The 24,804-nt window shown below is 41.4% G+C and overlaps 1 protein-coding gene across 3 annotated transcripts in view; it reads left to right on the top strand.

The window, feature by feature from the left end:
* The window catches only part of LOC139221584 (proline-rich protein 5-like), a 255,194-nt gene extending 233,264 nt beyond the window's left edge, over positions 1-21,930 (top strand). Inside the window, exons 1-10 of one of the 3 annotated variants that reach the window (XM_070853495.1) lie at positions 5,037-5,139; positions 8,301-8,390; positions 10,927-11,109; positions 13,012-13,092; positions 14,058-14,164; positions 15,453-15,544; positions 15,640-15,780; positions 20,023-20,167; positions 20,383-20,676; positions 20,931-21,930. In XM_070853495.1, the coding sequence (XP_070709596.1) occupies positions 8,365-8,390; positions 10,927-11,109; positions 13,012-13,092; positions 14,058-14,164; positions 15,453-15,544; positions 15,640-15,780; positions 20,023-20,167; positions 20,383-20,676; positions 20,931-21,283 (1,422 nt within the window). In that variant the 5' untranslated portion in view covers positions 5,037-5,139; positions 8,301-8,364 and the 3' untranslated portion in view covers positions 21,284-21,930. Of the gene's footprint in view, positions 1-5,036; positions 5,140-8,300; positions 8,391-10,926; positions 11,110-13,008; positions 13,093-14,057; positions 14,165-15,452; positions 15,545-15,639; positions 15,781-20,022; positions 20,168-20,382; positions 20,677-20,930 lie in introns of those variants that run through there. The other 2 variants (XM_070853496.1, XM_070853497.1) reach the window with 2 other exon arrangements.
* Positions 21,931-24,804: the final 2,874 nt, after the last annotated feature.

The following is a 24,804-nucleotide window of genomic DNA, read 5'->3' on the forward strand; positions in this document are numbered from 1 at the left end:
TGTGTTTCAAAATAAAAAGGTAAAACACTGACGTGCATGTTTGCTGTCTTAGATTAACTCTAAGGAGAATCCCTTCCTTCCCCTATGCAGTAGCGATGATGTTGCTTAGTGTAACCGTGCTGCTGTGTAAGCAGAGGCTGCAGGTCTGCGCCGGGTGATGTGGGCTCCTGAGTGGAGTCATTACAGGTTCCTGCTGCTGTTTCCTTTGGCCTGAGAGCCACTTTTTCCCCTTTCATTTGTTTACACAGCCCAGATTAACGTGGCACTGAGTTTTAAATGGTGCACCAGTTTGTCTGCGGACAGAGTATGCGAGTGCATTCGTCTGTGTGTGTGTGTATTTCAGTACACTTTTGGCGTATCCACCTGCGCTTTAAGTGCTTTCCCTGTCCACATGTGGTCCTTTGCGGCCTGCTTTTGTGTCCCCTGCGTGTGAGTATTTGTGCCAGCCTGTGTGAATTTGTGTGTGTTTAAATAGACAGACGGAGATGGAGTGTAGCTGCACACAAACAAACACTGTGTATCTCTATACAGATCAGCCCAGCTGCCAGAAAGTCGCCAGTTTAGTCCCTGGAACAGACACTTTGTCCTGCCAAAGTGCCCTTGAGCAAGGTACCTAACCTCAGTCAGAGCATCAGCTACTTGAATATCTTTAACAGAAATTTGATGTGACATGAGAAGTGAAGAAAATTGTGCTTTTTTCAGCTCTTGAAAATGCAGTGATAGTGATTGCGACACTACATACATTGTTCATTGTAATAGAGGGAAATGCCTTTACAATTCTTCAGCATTCGCCATGGCAACGGTAACCAGAAAGCGGAAGCCGTCACCATGTAAAATTGTCTGAAACTGAAGTTTTAGAGAGTGAGAGGTGTGTGTGTGTGTGTGTGTGTGTGTGTGTGTGTGTGTGTGTGTGTGTGTGTGTGTGTGTGTGTGTGTGTAGGAAAGGAAATGAAAAACAAAACCAGGGAGACTGAGAGCAACTAGTCCTGATATGGGCCTACGGGTTTCACAATCTAATCATATTACGCAGAAGATGACTCTCTCTTGTCGACACAAACAAAATGAATCTTATATGATCATGTGGAGGTCTGTACTCGCTTCCTGTGTGTTTTTGAACCTGCAGCTTCCTTGTCAAAGGCAACTACAAAGTGTGCTTTAATAGTGCAGTCCAGCCATAAACCATATCAGAAAAAGGTTGTGCAAGAGAAACAGAAAAGCAGTGTTGCTGCCACTACAGTGCAGAAGTAAATGAGCGCCAGAATTCAAATGAGCTGTCTTTTTCACTTCTGGGACTAAGTTTGTGCTCTTGTGATGAAAGTATAGCTAGAAATAGACTGTACCCAAACAATAATGGCAATAATTCGGCAAATAAAAAGCATAATTTTAAAGTAACTTAAAAATGATGTTAGTGCTGATTATTGTTGAATTACAGGATAAATGACTTAATGACTCAGGTTTATGGAGTGTTGAGTTACAGAGTGAACACAGGGTCAGCCTGTATTTCCTGCTATCTAGATACACTTGCATACACAGATACACATTATCCAAACACACACTTCAACACACACTGTAAAACATCACAGCCCCTTTTAGTTATGTCAATTTACATTTTCTCTTCAACTCAAAGTGCTCTGATAAGTTTTAGATTTTGAACTCAGCTATTCTAGTTTTTGTAGGTTAAATTTACATTTATTCATCGTCTTGACTAATTGAACATTTTGTCAAATTGACTGAACTCGCTTTATCAAGTTATCAGTTGAAAAAATAAAGGGGAGGATTCTGTTAATGATCCTGAGGCATCACCTTCATATTGTGGCATCGGCAGGGCAGCGTTGTTGTGATTGCCTAAGAGGTCGGCCACTTCTGATGTCTGTGACCCTGACAGTTGCTGCAATATGATTCTGGTGCTGATCTTTATTTCTCTGCATGCAAACTATTTTACATGTTTCTGATTCAGCAATACAGGAATGAGTTACTTGACATTGGAGAACTTGCTGGTCAAAATATTAAGGAAATTATACAGAAAGTCTTGGAGGAAAATAACTGTTAATTGTGATTAATAAATCAAGCAAACTTGCACTAATGAGTCAATATAACTTATACATCAAAGTTGAAACACATTTAAGATTTAATCCTCTTAACTTGAAAGTGTGAGTTATAACAATATCAAAATGTGAGTTTGTTTGACTCGGTAAATGAGGTTTTCTTGCACTTATAATGTAAGGTTAGTTGTTGTTTTAACTCTGAGCCCAAAGTTAAATCAATTTAGACAACTTAAAAAACAATGTTGAGATAACTAGAACATTGTAGCCACATCAACTAGATGGACTTTAATTCACTTTAATTCACGAGTTGAAACAAAGGTTGTCTTCAAGTTGAGTTAATTTGTGCTTTCAAGGCAGCAGGCGAACTTTCATTTGCAAGTTGAAATAACATGAAATGTCTTACAGTGCACGCTCACACAAGCCGTAAACAGGTTTCGCTTCAAATCACAAGGGTGAGAGAACGTCCCTAAACAAACACTCGCTAACTGCAAGGACAACTCACGTCACTCATTTACTGCAGGTTTTCGGCAGTCACCTGTGGATGATCAAACACACACACACACACACACACACGCACACACATCCTCAGAGTCGAGAAACTGATTGATATGAGGTGCTGGGGTGATGTACGAGTTGTGAGCATGTCTATTATATTTGTTCATGTCAAAGTACAGTGTGTGCATATTACGTGTGTGTGTGTGTGTGTGTGTGTGTGTGTGTGTGTGTGTGTGTGCGTGCATAAAGACAATAGTAACACTCTGTTTATATAATGTTAGCTGATTAGCTGTATTTTTCCAGGTTCTCCTGTGTGCGCCTTTGGGTGTTTTATGGTCCTGAGAACCTTTAAGATACAATCTGGCCTTGACTAGTAGACTTTGCTATTATAAACCTGTTCCTTATTAAAGTGGGAGAGACAGTGTGTGTGTGTGTGTGTGTGTGGAGGGGGGGGGGGGCACTATCAGTAACAGAGGAGTACAGTTGCATATGCATGCTGTACACAGAGTGCAGTTTGTCTGATGTGACACAGTGAGCTCTGTGGTTAATGCTACGGTCTGTATATTAGATACTGTGTGCACTAAATGCAAGTTGGCTCTGGAGTGACAACACACACACACAGACGCACATAAAAACACACACAGAAGCCTGTGTTGCTGCTGAGTGGCCTTCTCTGCTGGCAATAAAAGCACTCAGTGTAATGTCCAGTGTTGTTGAGTGGGCTTCTGTTGTATTGGTTTGGCTAAGGATTATTTCACTATGAATTAAACATGATGGGAGTGCAATCTGCTGACAACAAAGACTCCCAATGTTTTCAGAGTGCTGACAAAGCTCCCTCTAATCTGCACTAAAAAGTCACGTTCAGACAAGAGTTTCAGTGGTTTCAAGAGTTTCGCTGGCATGGATTACAATGTTAATACGTCCACCTCGTTGGCCTGGACCGAAATATGTCAACAGCCACTGTGGGACTTCATGGTCCACAGAGGATGAACCCTTGTGACTTTGGTGATCTTGTGAATTTATCACTTGGGCCACCAGCAGTTTGTGGCTGTGAGTAACATGCCTCTACAACCAGTGCCATGAAATTTGGTACAGACACCGATGCCCCCCTTCAGGATAAACTGTAATAATTTTGATGATCCCTTCGTTTGAGTCAGTTACAGTCCATATTTTATTAAGCTGGTTAATTCATTCTTAAAGGATAACTCTGGTATTTTTAACCCGGGCTCTATTTTGGGTTCGAAATAACTGGTACAAAAAGTACAAAAACTTCTGGAAATGGTCCAGCTGATCGTCTCCACCAGCACCGAATGGGCAGTGAGATCTAATCTGATGTTTTTCTTTCCTGTTTATCAAAAAATCCTTGCAGAGACAGACATTTAAAATCATTTTTGTTTAACCAAAAATAGTCATTTCACCGCTTGGTTCAAAGCCACCAGGCTCCATTGACAAAAACCGTGATTTTACATGGGATTAGAGGTTTGTTTCAATCAGTTAGTTTGTTTGTGTCATTGTTTGACTTTGGTGTTTTAAAGGGTTTGTTTGGATTGGACACAACACAAAGAAAATAACCGATTGAGGCAGCGGTACACCAGCAACTCCTGTGCTCTGTGAGGTAAAATGTTTGTTTTTATCAATGGAGTCTGGTGGGTTTGAATAGCATTCACTGCTCCTGATTAAGCTCATTAATAAGAGGTGAATCTATTTATGTAAAGGCTCCTTATTTCACTGAATGTTTTACAGTGTAGGAGGAAGTACATCTCTGTGTGCCTCACTGTCCAACAGCCATCACATATTCTGTCTTCATATTCTGTCTTCCATGATTTTTAGTGTCTGAGGTCTCTGAGCATTGGCTGTTAGTTTCTCATTTCCAGTGAATGGGCTTTTTTATGTTGCTTTATAAATTGGTGTGTGGAAAGCAGCGTTGTCGTGAGATCTTGTGAGGTCTTTTCTGTTGCTGACCACCACTGGCAGTAAGTGTCATACAAAAGTAGCATCAGTAGAATTATAAGTAACAAATGTATGAAAAGTAACAAAAGAATCACAGAAAATGTCTTTCTTTGCTTTTCTTTTCAACTGTGATGCGAATTATCTCATTCAAACACACACTTAACCGCAAACACTTTCCATACGCTGCATTTCTCACCCATCGACCCCTGCACACACAAAACCTCATGTATGCGCACACACCCACAAACACACCCACCCACACACACACACACACACACACACACACACTCACCATAATTCTGTCAGACCTGACACCTCTCTCTCTTCCCCTCTCTCTCTTTCTCTCTCACTCCCTCTCCCCTCTTCTCTCTCCCTCTCTCTCTCACTTTCTCTCTCTCTATCTCCTTCTCTCTCTCTCTCTCTCTCTCTGACAGCTCGCAGCTCACGCGGGCTCGTGTCCACATACCGGATCCCTCCAGGAGAACGTGCGCATCTGTCACGCGCCCTTACCTGCGCTGAAGGACCAGTTACCTCCGTGTGGACTTGCAGCCTTCGCGGAAAAACACGGCAGTTATTTTCGGCTTTGTCGCGGGATTCTAACGGTGTGAACACTTTGCTATTAAAGGGAGCGAGGAAGACTTCTGAAAAAGTGAGTGTGCGGTTTGAAAATCGATGAACTCAGTCCAAACTTGAGAAAAGCAACATGTCCGCTGTCGCCATAAAAGAATATCTTCTAATTGCCTCAAATCACAATTTCCTGTTTCCTATATGGATTTTCTCTCCTATGAACTGTAATTGGTGTCATGGCTACTCCAGGCTCTCTGTGCACTGAATGAATTGAAACTGTTGCACACTAGTTGCCCAGAGGTGTCATGGTGGGGTAGCTCTTCAAAACACCAACACCAATGCGGCTGCTAAAGCAGACAAACCTGCTGCAGCATACAGACAACACTTAGTGTAACACTTGTCTGGCACAGGGTGGTAATTTCCCTGTTGTGCTGCCTGCCAGTCTGCAGCATGTGTGTGTGTGTGTGTGTGTGTGTGTTCCACTTGAAGCAGATTATGGGTGTTAATTTTCAGCAGTGGAGTCCCTGATATCTGCTTACAATGTAAACTGTCTGCTGCTGAGAGAGGAGGAGGAGGAGGAGGAGGAGGAGGAAGGAGGAAGGAGGAGGCTTTAAACTCAGAGGAGTGAGGATTTTAAATGAGTGGGAGCTCCCTGGTTTTATTCGCTGGACTGCTCATGAAAATCTGGCCAGAGGCTGAATGAGAAACACTCTGAAGCTCCCATAACTGCAGTCGATGTAAGTACAGGAGCCCTTAAGCAAGGCATTAAACCACGCTCAAGTCAGGCATAAGGAAGAGTTACAGACGAGCAGCTCCAGGATTAAACCTCTGTGTCATTCAGTCCAAAGACCACGGACATCCATCAAGATAAAGGTTTGGCTGTAATGTTGTTCACCTTTTAGACACAAACGGCACACATTTCTTGAAAAAAGGTGCCTTTCTGGTCTTAAATCAGCTCGTCTTCATTCAGGTTGATCTTGTCTGTGGAGTCCTGTCTCAAATAGAAGTGTTTTAGTTTCACGAGAGGTCAAGTAAATTTCTGTCAAGAACACTTTGATTGACAGAGAAAATCAAAAGAGAACAAAAGAACAAAAATGAAATAAATAGACACTGTTGGATAGACTTGGTAGTGTGTATAACTGTTGCCACAGCAGGTTACCGTTTCTATTGCATAGCGACAAATACAATTTCCAGGAAGTAAAGCCTGAACCACCGGAGAGTCATTACAAGCCAAGCAGACAAACACATCACAGTTTTCATCTAAACAGATGATGATTACCCCGATCATGACCTCAGCTTTACCAGGGCTCTCGTGCCTAAACCCCACCCACAGCACATTTAAAGACAAAACTGTTTTAATAAAGCAGAAAGATTTAAGTGGTGTTATTTTGCTTTCAACCACAAGTCTAAAACCTTCTCTGGAGCGGAGCTGTGAAGTCATTCACTGACATTTTAATGTTGCAGATTTTGTTGTGATCATTACAAGGCTTTGGAGCAAAGAAAATGAAAAGCAAAACTGTTGTTTTGGTTAAGATGGTGATATAGGTCATGAGGCAGCCTCAGCTTTACCCAGATGGCCCTGTACTACAAGCCTGCCTGATATATGTGCCACTCTATCAGTGAGTGAGTGAGTGAGTGAGAAGGGGCGTTTGAGTTCATGGCAGGATCAAATTTCTGTCTCCACCACTTTACTGTAATTTGATTAGAATACTGTGTCTGTTAGCTGGACGGTGAGAAGAGACACCCGACTGTCTGTCTGTGAGTTCAGTATTTCTGTCTCTCTGCGCGTCTGTGAGCGTCAGTCAGTTTACTGTATCTGTCTGAGCACTGTAGTGTTTTACTGCTGTAGTATTTTACTGCATCATTTCAACAGTGGACGTGGACATTATACGGTACCAGACGCCCCTGCATCTCACATCTCCGACTATCTTTAAAGGCAGAGTCTGAAACATTAGAGAAACTATTAAAAGTAGCTAGATTTTGAAAGTATCCAACTGAAAATATCACACCCCTCCCCTCAAGCTTTCCACCAAAGCTACACCCCCACAGGATCGCACTGTCTGATTAACGTTACAGCAGGAGGACGAGACGACGGCAGTCATGAGTCTGCTGCCAGGTCCCTGCACACGCACATACACACATTATGACTGACAGCCTCCATTAGTTTTTCTGTCAAACAAATAAACAAGTCTGTTATAATATAGTTACATAAACACAAGCAAAACAGTCGTAGCAAATGCAATGTTATCTTTTGCGTGATTGCTCACTGAGGCCGCTCTTTATGCTGTTAGCTCACGTAACTATAGTCTGTTGCTGAGCAGCAGCTCTTTCTCTTTCTTCGTACTTTAAATGATGGCCCGCTTTCTCTGCCATTCTTGTGCGACTAGCTGGCTAGCTTTAGCCTTGTGGAAGACTTCATGTCATGTGCAATGGGTGCACCTACAGTGTGTGCACCGGTACTTTAGTACGTAGGTAGCCAGTCAGGTTGGCCGTCAAGTTTATTACAGTCCTGTGACGTCCACAGACACCTGACTTTTTTCCTTTTTTTGTCAGACTATTTAATTTATTTATTGCTGTCAGGCTATTGTGAGTATTTTCATCAATATAAGAAGATGTGCTTCTAGAATAAGTTGCAGACCCTGACTTTAACTATGTGTAAATGTTTCATGCAAGCAAAGCATCTTTGACATCATAATGAGGTCAAAATGAGAGAAACTGGAGCAGTCTATGTGCTGCACTCAGCCTATTCACATTGTTCTCGGGTCAGATCTGTGGAGGTATTGTTGGGGTATGTTTCTCTCTGCCACAGCACCTTTTTTGATAGTTTCTTTCCATGAAAATACGATTAAGCATGTAACTGTAGTAACACATTGGTGAGGGCAACTGGCGGAGCCTAATACTTACCGATAATACAACAATATAATACACATACAGTGCACTCCTGAAGATACTGATTGTTGTAATTTAAATAACACTAATGATAGCTCTGCTCTATTCAAGTGTCCCTGTAAGGTGCGACAGTGTGGCAGTGAGCCAGCGTAACAGGACCCAGACACAGAAGCAGCTGAATGGAACTGAGCCATCATTTATTTTATTATTTAGACCTGTGCTTTTCATTCTGTGACATGTCGAAACACCTTCCCGGAAAAAGGCCTATTCACTTTGGTTTTTAAACTAGAAAATCAACTCAAGAAAAGCCCAATAAGTTTATTTCATCAGCTGCTTTTTTCCCTAATTTTTCAGATGCTGATGCATTGGTGGTGGTTGCAGGACGGTCGCTAGGTTGCAGCTGTCTGTCAAGGCCAACATGGAGCGAGAGGGCTCGTTTAGGAGGTGAGAACACACACACACACACACACACACACACGCACATATAATTCAGCCAGCAGGTCTCTTTCAGAGTGCAGAGTCTCACTGCAGCTCCAGTACTTTTTCTTTTCCTTCCTCTGTCTTTGTCCCCGTCCTTTGGGACACACAAAGGTAGATGAAAGTGAAGAGTGCACACATACACTAACACACATTCCTGAATGACCTCATTCATTCTTTCATTCATGGAAACATCCCCCTTATCCTCCTTTGTTTAGTAATTAGACCCTTGCTGTTGTGTCAGAGCCAAAAACAAAAAGTACCTAACTTCCACACAGCATCCTCTAACTTACACAAATATAGAAATATAGACTTTGTCCATCAGCAGTGGGATTGTCTCTAGATGCTTTTTGCAACTCAGTGTTTACTCTGAGTCTGTACAGCCTCTGTTTCATGTTCTGCGTCACTACTTCTTCAGGAGAAAACATTTGACTGATGTGTCTGAAGATTCAGTGGCACGAGATACAACACTGCACCTTTTCTAAGAGAATTTGGAAATACATCTTCACTTTGACGCAAGCTGTGTGTGTGTGTGTGTGTGTGTGTGTGTGTGTGTGTGTGTGTGTGTGTGTGTGTGTGTGTGTGTGTGTGTGTGTGTGTGTGTGTGTGTGTGTGTGTGTGTGTGTGTGTGTGTGTGTGTGTGTGTGTGTGTGTGTGTGTGTGTGTCTAAGCTCAGGGCTCCTGTTTCTCACACTGACCTATTTATACAGAGCTGAACTAAGATCCAGGTTGACAGACGGACCTATAACACACACTTGCAGACACACACACACACCTTCTCTACTCTTCTCTGCCATATTCTTTTACATGCCTCCCTATTTCCTCCTTTCTTTTTCTCTTTGGTCTGGTTTTTGTGTCCAAGCTCATTTAAATTCAATTGAGTTTAATTCCGTTCATGTGAGCAATGTTCAATGGGCACGGATCATTACAAATGTGTTGAAAACAAAGACGACAAGTAAATGATTTCACGGCAGATGGCAGTAAGAAGCAGACAAAATCAATGTGATACGTAAATATTGAACATCAGTGAATTGTGCAAATGTGATAACAGTTTGAGTACAACTTCAATCTGTCCATGACCCCACACAGACTGAAAGAGAGGAGGAGGAAGTGAAATGTGTGTCACTTTTAAATCCTTCCCCTCCCTCTTGCCAGCTCTCGAACCTCAAAGGGTTCCTTTGTTTGCCTGGCACAAAAGCTCACAGGGTCACATGGCCACCGACTGGCACAGACTGGCAAAAGGGGAAAAAGAGAAGAGGGTAGAGAAGAATGGAAACAGTTAAGGTATGAGGAATAGAAGGGAGAAGTGGAAGAGCGAGAGTAACAAGAAAGAAAAAAAATGTAAAAAGGGGCATGTGAAAGGGTGAGATAGAGACGCATGAGGACAGAGGTGCCGTTTCTCCTCTTCTATCATCATCCTTTCTTTAATTCACCTGTCGTTTTGTACAGTGTGACACACACACTCATGGAGTGGGGATATGTGGTACCTTTTCAGTTACTAGAGTAAGTACATAATGTGCGAGTGCGTCTGTGTGGAGGGAGTTATTATGTATGTTTTAAACTATTGCAGACATTAGTTGCTTTGCGTGTTTGAATGTAAAAAGTCTTTTTCATTCGTTGGACAGTAGAGACAGCAGTAATATAAATAAAAGGAGTTTGCAATGCGTATCTATATCCTGTCCTACATACAACCACACACGCACATATATAGGCTGTACATATGGGAGAAGATTTTTTCATAAACTGTACCTGACATATTTAGCAGTTTTTAGAGTTTCGGCCTTCACACCTCACTTCTGTGCTTTAATCCTCTTCATCTGCACTGTGAGGAAATCTAGTGATTCAACAGGCTTGAGTTTATTTTTTCAGATAAAAACGGCCACCACTCTGCCTGTAACTGCTGAAACTAAATGCATCTATGGTGAAATATTTATTTCTTTTCCGTGGACCAACCTGAGTATTTACTGCATCTACCTCCCCCCATACACTCCTCCTTTTTTCCTCCTCGTCACACCTTTGCATTTTCAATCTCCACTCCTCAATTTACTCTTTTTCTTGTTTGCTCTGATTTTTTTTGTACCTCCTCCAGCCTGCGTCCAGCTCCTCATTCTTCCTCTCTCTTTCTGACCATGCTCTCATCTGTATGCCTTTCTTTTTCCTCCTTCGTCCCTCTCCAGTTTACTCTCCTCTGGATCCCTCTTCCTGTACCTACTGAATGTTCCCCATGCGGTATGGTAAATCAGCTTGTGTCAACATTAACAGATGGTTGATAAAAAGTAATCACCCATCAATAAATGCTGATGTTGTCAGCCGTTAAAATCAGCACTTGTCCCTCACGCTTTTTCTCTTTGGATTTTCTGCTGATTTAAAGTTTTTCTCTATTTTATCTGTTCAGTATGGAGCCTTGATTGTTAACATGGAATAAACGTGAAAAGAAAACATCCTGCAAGAGATTTTTGTTTTTTTATTATCATTTCTCTCTTTCTGTCTTTTGGATTTCAAGGAGTCTCCACAGCAAATTGAAGTTGAAAAGTGGCTCGTCCTCCAGTCTGACCGACCTCTCGCAGGTGAAAACCCCAGGAGGAGGAGGGGATAAAGGAGTAACAACTGGAGGACTGGCAGAGGAGTGCAGCAGGGACAGAGGGACCCAGCAGAGGAGGGCTGGGGCCAATGCCACCTGGAACAGGTTAGTGTGTGAGAGACTCATGTGTGGTCTGAAGTGTGAGCCACCTTAATTTTACTAAAGGTGAACATATGTATTTTTGGTCATGCAGGCAGCCCTACTCTCAAGCTGTTTACACACACATGGAAATATATGTATGTGTGTGTCTTTTTTCCTTGGCTGTACCAAGGAAAAAAGGCACTAACACTAGCAGAAAGTGTCTGTTGGTGCCGTTATTCATGCTATGAATACAAACCTTTTTTTTTTTTTTTTTGCACACATGCATGCACATAAGCATCAACTCTATCCGTCTCTCTGCCCTCAGGGTCCATCACAATCTCTTTTTATCTGCATCAATCCCTCACTCTTCTTTTCATCTCATTCTGCCTCACAGATCCTTTTCTTCTTTGGTCCTCTTTCTCTCTTTTCTCTGGTTATTTTTGTGGTGTTTCAGTTTTATTTGACGCTACACAGCAGAGAGTGGAGTTTCCTGGGGGTCTGGAGGTTCATGCAACAGCTAACCAGTTTTTTTCTTTATTACCCTGAAATCATGTGACATGGCATCAGTAAACCTGATCAGTCTCAACAGCCTGTAACAGACAAGAGAAGAAATTAGTATGACATCCATGAGTCCATTCTATGGAAGCCCTGAGAGACAAGTAAGAAAATCTGAAGTCTGATCTAAATTGTTTTCTGACTTAAGAACATGCGATTAAAAATGTTTTGTCAGGATAATTTTTTTTAATACAAAGTGAGATTATCAGGTTAGCGAGGTAAGTTCATCCTAAAGCCGGCGTTTTCAATGTCATGAAGGTTGTCATGTTTTCACCTGGCTAGATCAACATGGCACCTTCTGCTGCAAACGTAACCTGGTCCATGTTTCAGCAGAAATCAGTGGTAAACAGCGCCCCACTCTTTTCCTTGAAAATATCCTTGATGAACCATATAGATGCTCAGCTGAGGAAATACGTTATACTGTATATGCAGGTCATGATGCAAACGTGTTCATTACTAATGTCACAGAATGAAACCATGCAGCTACAGTAGCACAAACCAGAGACTGTGCATCGTGTTGTCATGGGAACCAACATGCATTCAGTTGGCCATGCAGAAAATTTGTAGTATTAACACACATGCGTTGTCTGTAAGATAGTATTCAATGAATAAAATTCATTCAACTAAAGTGATTTCCATGTAGAATACATTGAGCTACGCAACCTTGTTCAATGATCTAATATGATAGTTGAGGCCGAATTCACTGTAAGCATTTAAAAGACCAAAGTCACACAGTAACACAAGCAAACTAACCAAGACAAGCGTCAAGACAGCGGTAGAAGAGCAACTCCCATGTTCTGCGAGGTAAAGTTACTGTTTTTGTCTTTAGCTTTGAACTGCGCAAAGAGACAGAAAGAATGATTTCAGTTCTCTGTTGAAAGTCTGACGGCAATGTAAAAATATTCAAAATATGGCGTATGCTTAAAATGATGGTGATTTTTTAGGTGGTCCTTTTTTAGGTGGCTAAAATAACCTTTTCTGCCGACCCCGTTCACAGCAGTACAGCATGGGTGGGACTCCTGCCTGCTCCTCCAAACTGGGGGCGTGCTGAGCACAATCTACTGTAAATAATACACTTACTACGGATAAATACCTCTAAATAGATAAATACCGCATACAAACCCCACTTCAAATAATCCAAACTATCCCTTTAAGTTATAAACAGGAAAGAAAACAATTTAGGCCAGACTTAGACAGATCACCAGATTGAACTTTTTCTTACTTGCATCTCAGGACTTCCATGGGAAAATAATTTAGCTTTTAACAACAATATGCATTAGGAGATCATGCGTATAGTTGATAAATTGAATGTTATTGTATTGTTTTGTGAATATTTGTCAACTAAATGCCTCTGTGTGTTTCTCCTCTCAGCATCCACAATGCGGTGATATCAGTTTTCCAGAGGAAGGATCTGGGGGAAAATGAACTCTACACTTTGAATGAAGGTGTCAGGTTAGCTGTTGTGTTAGCTTCATGTTTTATGTGTCTGTTTTTCTGACTCTCAAGCTGACTTTCACACAAACACACTGAATGTCATGCTTGAGCTGGTTGGTATTTTAGGAAAGGACTAAATTATAGTGATTTCTTCTGTAATTTCCCACCTTCCACCTTAGATGGATTTCTTGCTGGCAGAGGCACTGTTGTGCCCATACACACATAATGGCAGCTTCAGCTTGCTAAATTTAGTCTTTACTGAAACATTAACACATGCCCAGTAACAGTTGTTGTAGTTGCATCGTGGCTAATGTTTTTCTCCTGCTGTTTTCGGCTGTGTACTGTCTGCTGAACCAGAAACATGTTCACGTTTCTTTTAAAGGGGAAATGTCAGGTTGAGGTTGCAGAGAGGTCACTGCTGTGTGTGTGATTACACTGTAGCTGCGGACAGGACTGTTAAACCTGACTCCAGTGGTCTACAGTAAATATTACAGTGCATCTTCCCAGAGAGTGCCAGTCTGACATGGCCTGGGGTTGTGAATGGACTCGAGTTGTTCTAAAATTGAACAACATAAAATCTTCACATTACATAACAGAAAGCAGGGGCCGTGACTCTTTCTGTGTCAAGGAAGAGAGCAGCAAGCTTTGTGAAACATTTTTTAATGTGTCCAATTATACACTGTTTGCCCAGTGATGTTTTGTGTTCCACAAAGAGTAAAGGTCAGATTTTCTCCTCCTGAATTAACACCAATTGATCCTTCATGCTAATCTGTGCCGTTGCTAACAGTCAACTGTTGTTGAAATGTTCAGGTGCTGCTGTAGCCTTTGTTTTCAGTGTGAACAACATCTTTTCTCATTTCCTGAGTCTGCTGCTGTTTAAACACTGCAGCTCTCTAGTGCATGAGAACCCATTAGGTTTAGTTCATATTGAGGAGGTATTACTGGCGGTGTGTACGCACTCATTGCACGCATGTTTTTCACAGGCAGCTGCTGAAGACGGAGCTGGGCTCCTTCTTCACTGAGTACCTTCAGAACCAGCTGCTCACTAAAGGCATGGTCATACTGAGAGACAAGATCCGTTTCTATGAAGGTACACAAATACACACTTAAATGTTAACACATGCACACACATTCAAAGAGAGAGGGAGGATTGCAGACTGACAGAACACATAACTGAGACTTATTGACATCTGACACACAGTTTAAACATTCCTATAGAAGGACAGGCTAAAAATTAGCGACTTATAGATAAACACATCAGCAAGTCTGTAGATGGGAATGTCATTGGTTTTGTAGGTGTTTGGTAATAAGCTAAAGTATTGAACATAGTGAACTTCTGACCTGGTAATGGAGCTAGATAAACAAGTGGACCGACTGACAGACCGACTGTCATCTCTGTGGTGATGCAGCTAAAAAAAAGCATATACAGGCTGTTGGTGATGATATAAATCTATAATAACTGAAGGGAAGAAAATGTAAGCTGTTAAAAAATAAAAAAAAGCCATCATGAAGAGAAGTAATTCAATCAAATTTTTCATGGTTTCTCATTCAAAAATTCATTATTTGAGAGGTGTTGGTGACAAATTCCACAACATAATGTAAACAGTGGAAAAACTAAAATTGTTAGTTGTGCCCTACAATTTAAATGCCACCTAGTTATTAAATAACAGTGCCTCCTTGCTTTGATGAGAAATGCTCACAGTGCCAGTGAGTCATTTCAGCTGAATTCAGAGATGAATGGAAAGAGGATTAAATCTTTTATCTTAGTGTCTCATTGTTATCACAAGTCTAGCAGGGAAAAATAACAATTGACTAAAATATCAGATGCTGAGTTCACCCTTTAACTATTAGCTAGGAAGGAAATTTTTCTCCACACATGCACATGTCTAGACCCGCTCATGCACACACACACACACACACACACACACACACACACACACACACACACACACACACACACACAAACCGTCAGAGTGAGAGCGGGCCACAGAAACAGAACAAGACACTGAAATGTGTGTTGTGGTTGATATGTGACCTTTATTTGAAGAATAGAGAAGATAAAGCACACGCACACATTCCCATACATACACACATGCATACACATACTGACAGCGACAGATTCCCCACTGTCGTCACAGCGACCAAACAGGAAGTGATGCTTTATGTCAGTTACAAAACCTCTAGTGAGAAATTTAAGATAAAACAAACTACTGTGGTACATACGGTGACTCACAGACCCACGAAGCTGTAAGAAGATCTGGTCGTTTTCAGGACCAGGAAACATCAGAAGTTTTACTTAACAAGTCACACACATGTCCAACATTACATACATGTTTCTCTTCTGATTGGTGGTTTGTCTTTCTGCTTGTGTGTTATAGGTCAGAAGTTGCTGGACTCCCTGGCCGATACGTGGGACTTCTTCTTCTGTGATGTTCTGTCCATGCTTCAGGCCATCTTCTATCCTGTACAGGTGCTCACACACACACACACACACTCACACACTCACATGATAATATTCTCCCTAAAAAACTGTGTGTTAACATCTGTGCGTGCGTATATCCTCAGGGGAAGGAGCCATCAGTGCGTCAGTTGGCTCTCCTCCACTTCAGGAACATCATCACCCTCAACCTGAAACTGGACGAGGCTCTGTCTCGTCCCCGAGCCAGAGTTCCTCCCTCGATCATACAGATGCTGCTAATACTACAGGTACACACACACACACACACACACATACAGCCTCTTTCTGTCTTTTTTCTTTTTCACTCTCTAAGTCTCAAAATCTCTCACGCAGTCTCTCTCTCTCTCTCACACACACACACCCCTTCAAACGCACGGCCTGCACAGACAAACATCCATGGGGTGAGGGAAGAGGGTAAATGACAACAGATGGGGAGAGAGGAGCAGAGGGTCCAGAGAGGCTGTAGTTTTTTTTTTTCTTGCAAAGGGGTCTCACAGGAAGTAATCTCAGTGTGAACGCAGCGCACAGTCGTCTTCCCATGACCACTCAGTACCCTCTGCACCCCGCCTGCGTCTGAACATTTGTCTCAGTGTTTGTGAAATATCCATGTTTGCCCTGTCCTTTAAGACCCTTTTGAAGTGATGAGAGCACAGACAGTCATGTGTCTCTCGTGGACAATTAGCTTCAGTTCGTAAACATTTAAAAATAAACTATAGTGAGTAACAGTATGCGACTGATATCGCCCCACAGTAAGAAGCCTGATCTTTTGAATTTTAAGTTTTATACTTTTGAACTTTTACATTTTTTATATCGAGCTTAATCTGATTTAATTGGTTTAGTTATTCATCCGTTGTGCAGTGACTTGTAGCTGCACACTGTTAATAGTCCATTACCTTCACTTCCTGTGGGAACAGGAAGAGAGTTGTGTATTTGTCATTGAAATGTGGTGTTGCTGTACTCATGCAGATGACAGGTAGTGGAATTTCAAGACAACTAATTCACACCAGTTTTATTCATCTCGTGCATTTACAGTCATTGTTGACCATTGAAGGATTCATAATGTTGCCTCTTTTTCAAAACTTATCTCTTTCTATCACTTAAAACCAAACTAATTAACCAACTGCTGTAGACGCTTCCTCCAGATACATCTGCTGTTAAAATGGTTCTCTATGAACGTTTGAGATGTTGGTGTAAGAACAATCAATATTTTTCGATGAGCCTACTGGAGTTCACTGAGTAACCTGAGAGGGCCTTGTGCTTTTGCAGGAACTATATAGCAGTGACTAAAAACATTCATGACAGATGGTTTCCAAATGGATATTAGTTTAGCTTGCATTCGTTAGGGCAGGGCCAAAGTTAAAAATTACAGTCTCTGCAGCGTACTGAGCACCCAAGCTACTAATCAGTTAATGGTAGATTATCACTCACTGTAGAGTAGAGTAGAGTAGAGTACAGTACAGTACAGTACAGTACAGTACAGTAGAGTAGAGTAGAGTAGAGTAGAGTAGAGTAGAGTAGAGTAGAGTACAGTACAGTACAGTAGAGTAGAGTAGAGTAGAGTACAGTAGAGTACAGTACAGTAGAGTAGAGTAGAGTAGAGTAGAGTAGAGTAGAGTAGAGTACAGTAGAGTACAGTAGAGTACAGTAGAGTAGAGTAGAGTAGACTTTATTGTCTCAGTGTTACCACCCTTTTGGTCACATAAGAGACATCACAAAAACATTTAAAGCATTTGGTAAAATACTAGATAGTTGCTTCACATAAAACATCTTAAGAGCATAAAAGAGACATTTAACTATATATTGCCATGACAACACAACCACTTAAAAAGAAACGAAGTGCTAAAGTGCTTGTGTCTTTATTTGCACATTGCTCTATTGCACTGCAGGAGGCTGTCGCTTGCCACAGGCTCTGTACGGCCTCGTATTCTCTCTCATGTATTCCCTTCGTAGCTGTAGCTGTGCATGCTGGCGAGGATTGCCCAGTCGAAGATCAGCATGATCTGGCTGCTCGCTTCATGCAGCCTCATTTGCCTTGGAGAGTAAATTGGCGTCATTGTCTTCTCTCGTGACTGCAGCACATTCATGAGAGAAGTTTTGTGAATTGAACCGTTTGTAAAAATCATTCAGCTCGTTTGATTTCTGTTGTTCATCAACAGGCGATCGATGTTTCTTTGCAGGGTTTATATTAGTAACTGATTTGATCTGATATGATCACTGTTACTTACACACAGGAAAATAGACATTATACGGATTCTATGCTTCTTGTATGAAGAATTCCCACCAGCTAACAGTTCAGCTGTTTGCCAGTCTTCAAAAAAAAGAGGTAAGATGTGGGTCAGGAAGTGAATGCAACTGGATTTAATGTGCTCTCAAGTGTGTCTGGGAGTACGAACTAGGAGTCTGTGTGTCTGTCTCTGTGGGTTACTTTGGACATCATTGTAGTGACTCATTGACCCAAATCTGCTGCTTCCAGACTCAGACAGAAGGAGGGCAAGACAGAGGAAGGTATGGAGACTAAAAAAGGCACAAGACTAGAAAACTGGATATACTTATTTTTCTGTTTTATCCAATGTGTACTAGTATATACTGTTGAGTAATTTCAGTTGGTCTGTTTTTGTTTGCACACAATGAATATCAGGCCAGTAGAAAGCAAAGAGGAAGAGTTGAACATATAGAAGCAGACAGGAAAGCAGGGCAGCTAAGACATGAGGCTGAGTGTATGAGAGATAAAATTCTCCACTGCATGTTGCTGTTTTTGCTACTTCTTGTTTCATCTGTTAGTAATTTCCCTTTCATTCTGTGACGCCAGTTCACTGAAGTCTGGACTATTTATGTGGTTTGTTTCTGTGCTGTGGTTGTGATGCATGGGCTCAATAATTCAGAGTACTGAAACCTGATTGATCTCTCCTTTGTTATTTGAAGACTTTGGAGTGGGATCTGGGCCCATATGTATCGCACCCCTCAGCGTGAAAATCTGGTCTTTAGCGTATCAAAACTGTGGAAATGAATCAAAGTGTTTCCAACTTTTAAAACGGTGGAAAAAAGGCATCAGGAGGTGGTGAACTTAACTAGACAGAAAACAAAGAGCCTGAACATTTCAAACAGAAAAGCTCTTGTTTTTTATTTGTAATGGCTCTGGGGTCATAAAACAGCACCATTGATTATGAGGGTAATTTGTTTGCCACTGATCTTCTTAAAAATACACTAACATCAAGTGCACAGTAGGTTTGAGCCGCGCTGCAGAGATAAAAGCTGCAATTTCGGTGTCTCCTGGCAGCAGAAACAATTACTGGGGCCTCATGAAACAAGATGTCGCATCTGCAATAAACAGGGACTGAGGCTCCACGTATGCAGAGATGATGTATGGTAAAGTAGGATGGGTGCAAAGTTGCAAGCTTCCCTTCACGGGGAGCAACGCCCCCTTTGTTCCCATTAAGGTAATTGGCTGTGATTCTGCTGTGATAGCAGATTCAGCAGCATCCTGAGCTTTAAGACCCGATCAGACTCCAGATCCAAAGATATATCTTTGCGAAGTTTCATCCATTATGGACTCTAAGCTCTGCAGAATAAATTGGCTCTTTCTCTCTTCCCACTGGGCATTGTGAATCTACTTGCCATACATGAAACAAATAGACAGACAGGCCCAGTCAGAGAGAGAAACAGAGAGGAAATTTTAAAATTTTTTAAACCTTTATATAACAAAATGACCTGACCTGAAACTGAACCTTCGAGAAAGATATCAGAGCTCTATTGTCTCATTTAGCTCCCTGTGTTCTTAACGTTTTTTTATACCGTTACCACAGAGGAAGTTCTGTTTAGTCTGAGGCTGGACCTCATTTTCAGATAACCACACAGATGTAACAGACTCATTATCATTCTTAACTTTTTGCCCCCTCCTCCAACAGCTTTATTTGGTTCGGACAATTATTACCTTGACTTAATGCACCAAACTGGTAGGTGACCCGTGTCAGCTGTTACTTGGCAACCACTTCCTCTGCTTGCTGAAGTAAAGTTTAATCCAATAACGACAAAGATAATGCCAATTGTGGCAATGTTTTAAATTATAAAATTTACATCCATCGTTCACTTTCCTCAGTTAAAGTCTGTCTTTAGTCCTGTTCTTAAGCTCTAGATGGCTTTTTTCCCACATATTTTCATTACGCCTCATATGAATGTACTGTGGGTCCAAAGTCACTCAACAATCTCAGCTGTTTCATTCACATTATGAATTATGTTTAAAACAATATTAAACTTCAGCTTGCTGACCAGGGGCCTGTGATTGTACTCACAGTAAAAGTGTTTGATAAAATCACAGGAAGCCAAATTGAGCTCTTTCTTTTCTCCCCAAAAAATGTTTTCATGGCCTTTAAAGTTTCCACTACCACCGGCCAACAAGCAGCAATTACTGGATAACACGAGCGCTCCTAACCCTATCCTAACCCTAACCCTATAACATGAGTGTTTTGTGTGTGTGTGTGTTTCTGATGCAGGGAGTCCATGAATCTAAAGGTGTAACAGACGACTACCTTCGTCTGGAGTCGCTCATCCAGAAGGTGGTGTCTCCCTACCTCGGGACTCATGGGTTATATTCCAGAGATGGATCTTCCAATTTGCACTGCTCCTCCTGCCTATTAGGTATGTGTGTGTGTGTGTGTGTGTGTGTGTGTGAGAGAGAGAGAGAGTGAACAGTGTGTTTGTACAGATAATGTACAGGAAGTGCTTTTAAAGGTTAAAAGTGTGCCATGATCCATTATGCATCTCTTTTACTTGAACTCTGGTGTTTTTCCATGTTTTCATTTATAAAGTAACCAAAACTCTAAAGATCTCTCCGTCTCTCTTTCACTCTCCAGAAAAACGTTTGCAGCGCTCCTGGCCATCCAAACCAGGCAACTCCTCCGTCACCAAGAATCCGGTGGTGCGCTCTAAGAGCTACAACGTTCCCATGCTCACCCCCGTGGTGGAGTACGACATGGACTCCTCCTCAGGAGGCGGCACAGGTATCAGACGACACTCCGTCTCAGAGATGACTTCCTGCCTGGAGGAGAGCAGCTCTGTGGCCGAATCAACCTCTGCCACCAGCAACACCAGCACATCCAGCCTCGCCAACCACTCTCCGGCTTCCACGGCCTCTGCTGCACTCTCAGGTACAGCTGCAGTGGCAATAAAAATATAAAAGATCAGGATCTGGAGTGATCAATGTTTTAGATGACTTTTTAAACAGTGAGATTTGGTGGTGAATCCCTTACCTTTAAATCAGTGTCTCTAATTTTAAGAGGTCCATGTAAAATGAATTAAATAGGATGTACTGTCAAAAGTCTGTTTGAAAAAGCTTTATGGGTTATGATGGTGAACAGATAAAGAATGTCTTTATAAAAAACATCTACTGTCCTCTGCACAGACACTGTGACCTCCGCCGCGGACCCCCGGCCCAGACACACTGACAGTCCCGGAGCTCCTCACCCTCTCCAGCCACAGTATCCCTCCCCCAGCATCCTCCCAGAGCCCTCTCCAGGCGAGGACACACACTGCACAGGCTCTCTGGTGTCAGGCTCCTCCGCGTCCTCCAGAGTGCTGGCTCACGACACGAGCTCCGGTCCCAGCCCTTCGTCCAGCCCGGAGATCGTGATGGACCACATCCTGGAGTCTTTGGACTCAGAGCCGGAGCACGACGGCATCTTTCTGGACTTCTCGCAACACTGTTCTGGAGGTTCGACGCACAGCAGAGACAGCAGCACGCAGAGTGTAGCATGACACACACAAACACACACACACACACGTCTATGGAGACACACACTGATGCAGGGACATGTGGAAACGACGCTGAGCCATGGCTGACATTCCTCACACCTTGTGACGCTTTCTGCTGTTTTATGGAGACTCTAGATCATCAGGGATGCTTTCAGACTGGATTATTTTTTTTGTAAGATGTGCTCACACATCCCTGAAACGAATTCTAACCTCATGCTGACTGCTAAAAATATCAATTTAGCCTTTTTTAAGTGTATGCCCCCAGTTTGACACAGGAGCACAGGCCTCTCTGTGAAGCGATAATCACATAAATCACTTGACATTCAAACTAGACTACAGACGAAGGGTTCTGCTCCCCCAGGGGTGATTTTTCCCTGATTTCTCTTAGGAATGAAAACATACAGCCTGTGATGATAACACGTCTCAGGAGCAGGTGTACATGCTGATAAATGACAATGTTTACCATTGTCAAATGTTCCAGACCAGGGCTATTCAATAACTTCAGCTGTCAAATTCAAACTTTTAACATTTCAAATGTAAAAGAAACTCTCCAGTTTGACCTGAGATGCTTCTTTTATGTTGTTAGAACTTATTTTATTAATTGATGATTAAAACATTGATTGGAGTGATGCACTTGGTCTCACACTGAATCTAAACCCGTTATGTTTTGTCTTTATCTTTATATATTGTATCTAGGTATTGGTCCTGGTTCCAATATATCTCAATGTTTTTTGCTTTTAGGCCTCATCTACTTAAGATCGGTGATGAAGTTCATGTCTTATTGATTTCTGCTTCTTTAATGTTTGGGCAAATCCATTTTTTCTGGTACCATCAAAATAAAAGCTGGTCTGGTGAGTAAAGATTTAGGCCTAACTGAACACATTAGGCTACAGCTACAGTATTTTTAAAGGTATTTCAGCCTTTAACATGATGATGATTCAGTCTTTGCAGCTTGCCAAGATGGTTACAGCCAACATTTGTCCGAAAAATCATTTTGGCTGTAATTCAACTGTTTTCAAGCCTCTGACCTCTTCCTCCCACTTCCTGTCAAATCAGAAATGTTGGTGAACTTCACCTCTGCGTCAGCTCAGAGGATGTTGGAGGCAGTGACTCAGTCAATGTGTTTTCAGTCAATATTAAGGGACTTTTTTTTATAAAAGATATTTTTGTCAATCAAACCGAGCTCCAGGGGACAGATTCAATTTGGTCATTTTGGTGGTGATAATTTAGTGATGATGTAACAACATTTTCAGATGTTCATTGAGTTTTATTTCCACTGCTGATTCTCTGATTTGAAGTTTAACCAGAGACTGACAGGAAAAATAGCCACATGTAAAGACTCATACAGGATTTTCTCTCCAGGTCTGTGTAAACAGGACCGAATGACTTTTAATGTGAGTTTTTCTTGTTTACACATCAGGGACAAAATCACATCCAGGCCACAAACACTGAATGTGTTTCTGTGCGGGTGTAGCCTTAAAAAAAACCAAAAACCTGACATGTGCTGGCAAATCATGGACACAATTTCATGTTTCTAAACAACGAAATCAATGTGGTCTCCCAAATGTTTTTGTTTTATTAAAATCAGGAGATACTACAAGAGAAACACAATGCAAATATAACATAGATATATATTTTGCAGACTACAGAATATTAAAAAATTAAAAACAAATAAAAATTTACATAAATAATGTACAAAATGTGTTTTTTTTTTCAGTGTAGAGGCTGTGCGGTTGGACAGGAAATAAATACAGAGATGTTAGGATCAATAAAATGTTTTTAACCAAAACCTTAATAATTGTATTTAACTCGAATAACCACATAAAATCTCCAAATTTGGTTTTAAACTATTGTATCAAGCAATATTTTGGGCAAGGTCCACATTTATGAACACAAGATGAGAAGACTTTGCAGAGAGTGCCACCCTGTGTCGCCCTTTTCACAGTGCAAGGCCTGTGTTCAAATAGATTCAGTGTCTGACCACTGTGGGAAAAGGAAAGGGGTGGAATAGCCCTTTAAAAGGTGGGGGGAGGAGGAGGAAGATGAGATCAATGAGAGACACCTGTGAGTCAGGTGGAAACTAACAAAAACAGCATGGAGGAGAAACGTCTGTCCACTAAAAGAGCAGCACCCTGGTAAAGAACTGTTTGAAGAACCAGCAGGATTTTGTGGACCTGAACAACCGCGTGCTGCTGGAGGAGCGCCGCCGATCACCACAGCAGGTCTGACTCTTTCTTTTGTCTATTTTTTATTCTCTTCTTTTAGTTTTCCAGGCTTCTACTCTGCCTTTGATTTGTGTCTGTTTATCATCAGTTCAGACTCTGGAATGTTAATGAGTTTTTTCTTTGATTTAATTTATTGAAGATGGACTGTTACTGTTAACGAAAAGGGGAAAAAGTGTTTGACTGCCCATCGCCAGTATTTGATGACTTTGGGGATTTATTTAGATGATTACTCTGATTTTCATCCCTGTTGGGGACTAAATTGTTTAACAAGTCAGTTTCATGTGTGATGATTGTGTTTGTTCTCTGGCAAGTAGCTTCTAGTAATTTTGTCTCCCTTCTGTTTCTGTTGCTCATTAAGTTATGGAGTTGTTGCCACATGTGCTGTACAGCCAGGCAAGTTGAAAGATCTTAAAAGAAAATTTTGCATCAATGGTTAGACTTGCAGAAAAAGGGAATAAAATCTGATCTTCAGCAGAGGACAGAAATCGTTACTTTGAGACCAGACAAAAACAGCTCATTCATTTTCTCTCCTTGTGATACTTCTCCTCTAAAGCATAAATCTACTGGCACTCTGCAGTCTTTTTTGACACCATCATGATTTTGTTCTTCATTACTGACCGTGATGTCAAACTGTGATTAGGTAGTAAAGACAAATGTGTAGTTTTATTATTAAACTAGGAATGTGAATGCACCAGATTCTAACCTTATTTTTTCCTGTATAATATTCATGCACATCAACAGACAGAAGTGATGGACAGTACTGACTGTATTATGTCTGTGCATTTAAAGCAGCCTACATTTGTATCACATGTACTATCAATGTCAGATATAATAACAATAATAATTATTATTATTTAAGAGTGTCTTTCATTGCACTCAAGGTCACTTCATAATGAAAAAAACAGTAATATGTATTCAGAAAACTATTAAAAATGCAGTTAGTTATTTTATGTTCTGTCACTCAGGCCAATGAAAATGCAGAATCAAAAGTCCAGACCAAGTTTTTTTTTTTTAGGCATCATTTCCCTTGTTTAATGTTCAATCACTTGATTGCGGCTGCTTGAATGAAATCTTCCCACCAGTGTTTCTCTTGGTGACACCACTTGGGGGCACCAAAGTTGGAAAATTAGATTCTGCACAGTCGTTAACTAGAAGTTAAACTTGATGTCCACCACAGTGTTGCTACGGAGGGTTTTTGTATGTGCAGGAGATACAAAAGGGTCAAATACTGTTCCAGTAGTATATTAATAGGAACAGTAAACACAAGTATACTGTTCTTTTAGAGAAAAGTAACTTTCT

Source organism: Pempheris klunzingeri, chromosome 22 (genome assembly GCF_042242105.1).
Source record: "Pempheris klunzingeri isolate RE-2024b chromosome 22, fPemKlu1.hap1, whole genome shotgun sequence".
Taxonomy (NCBI): Eukaryota; Metazoa; Chordata; class Actinopteri; order Acropomatiformes; family Pempheridae; genus Pempheris; species Pempheris klunzingeri.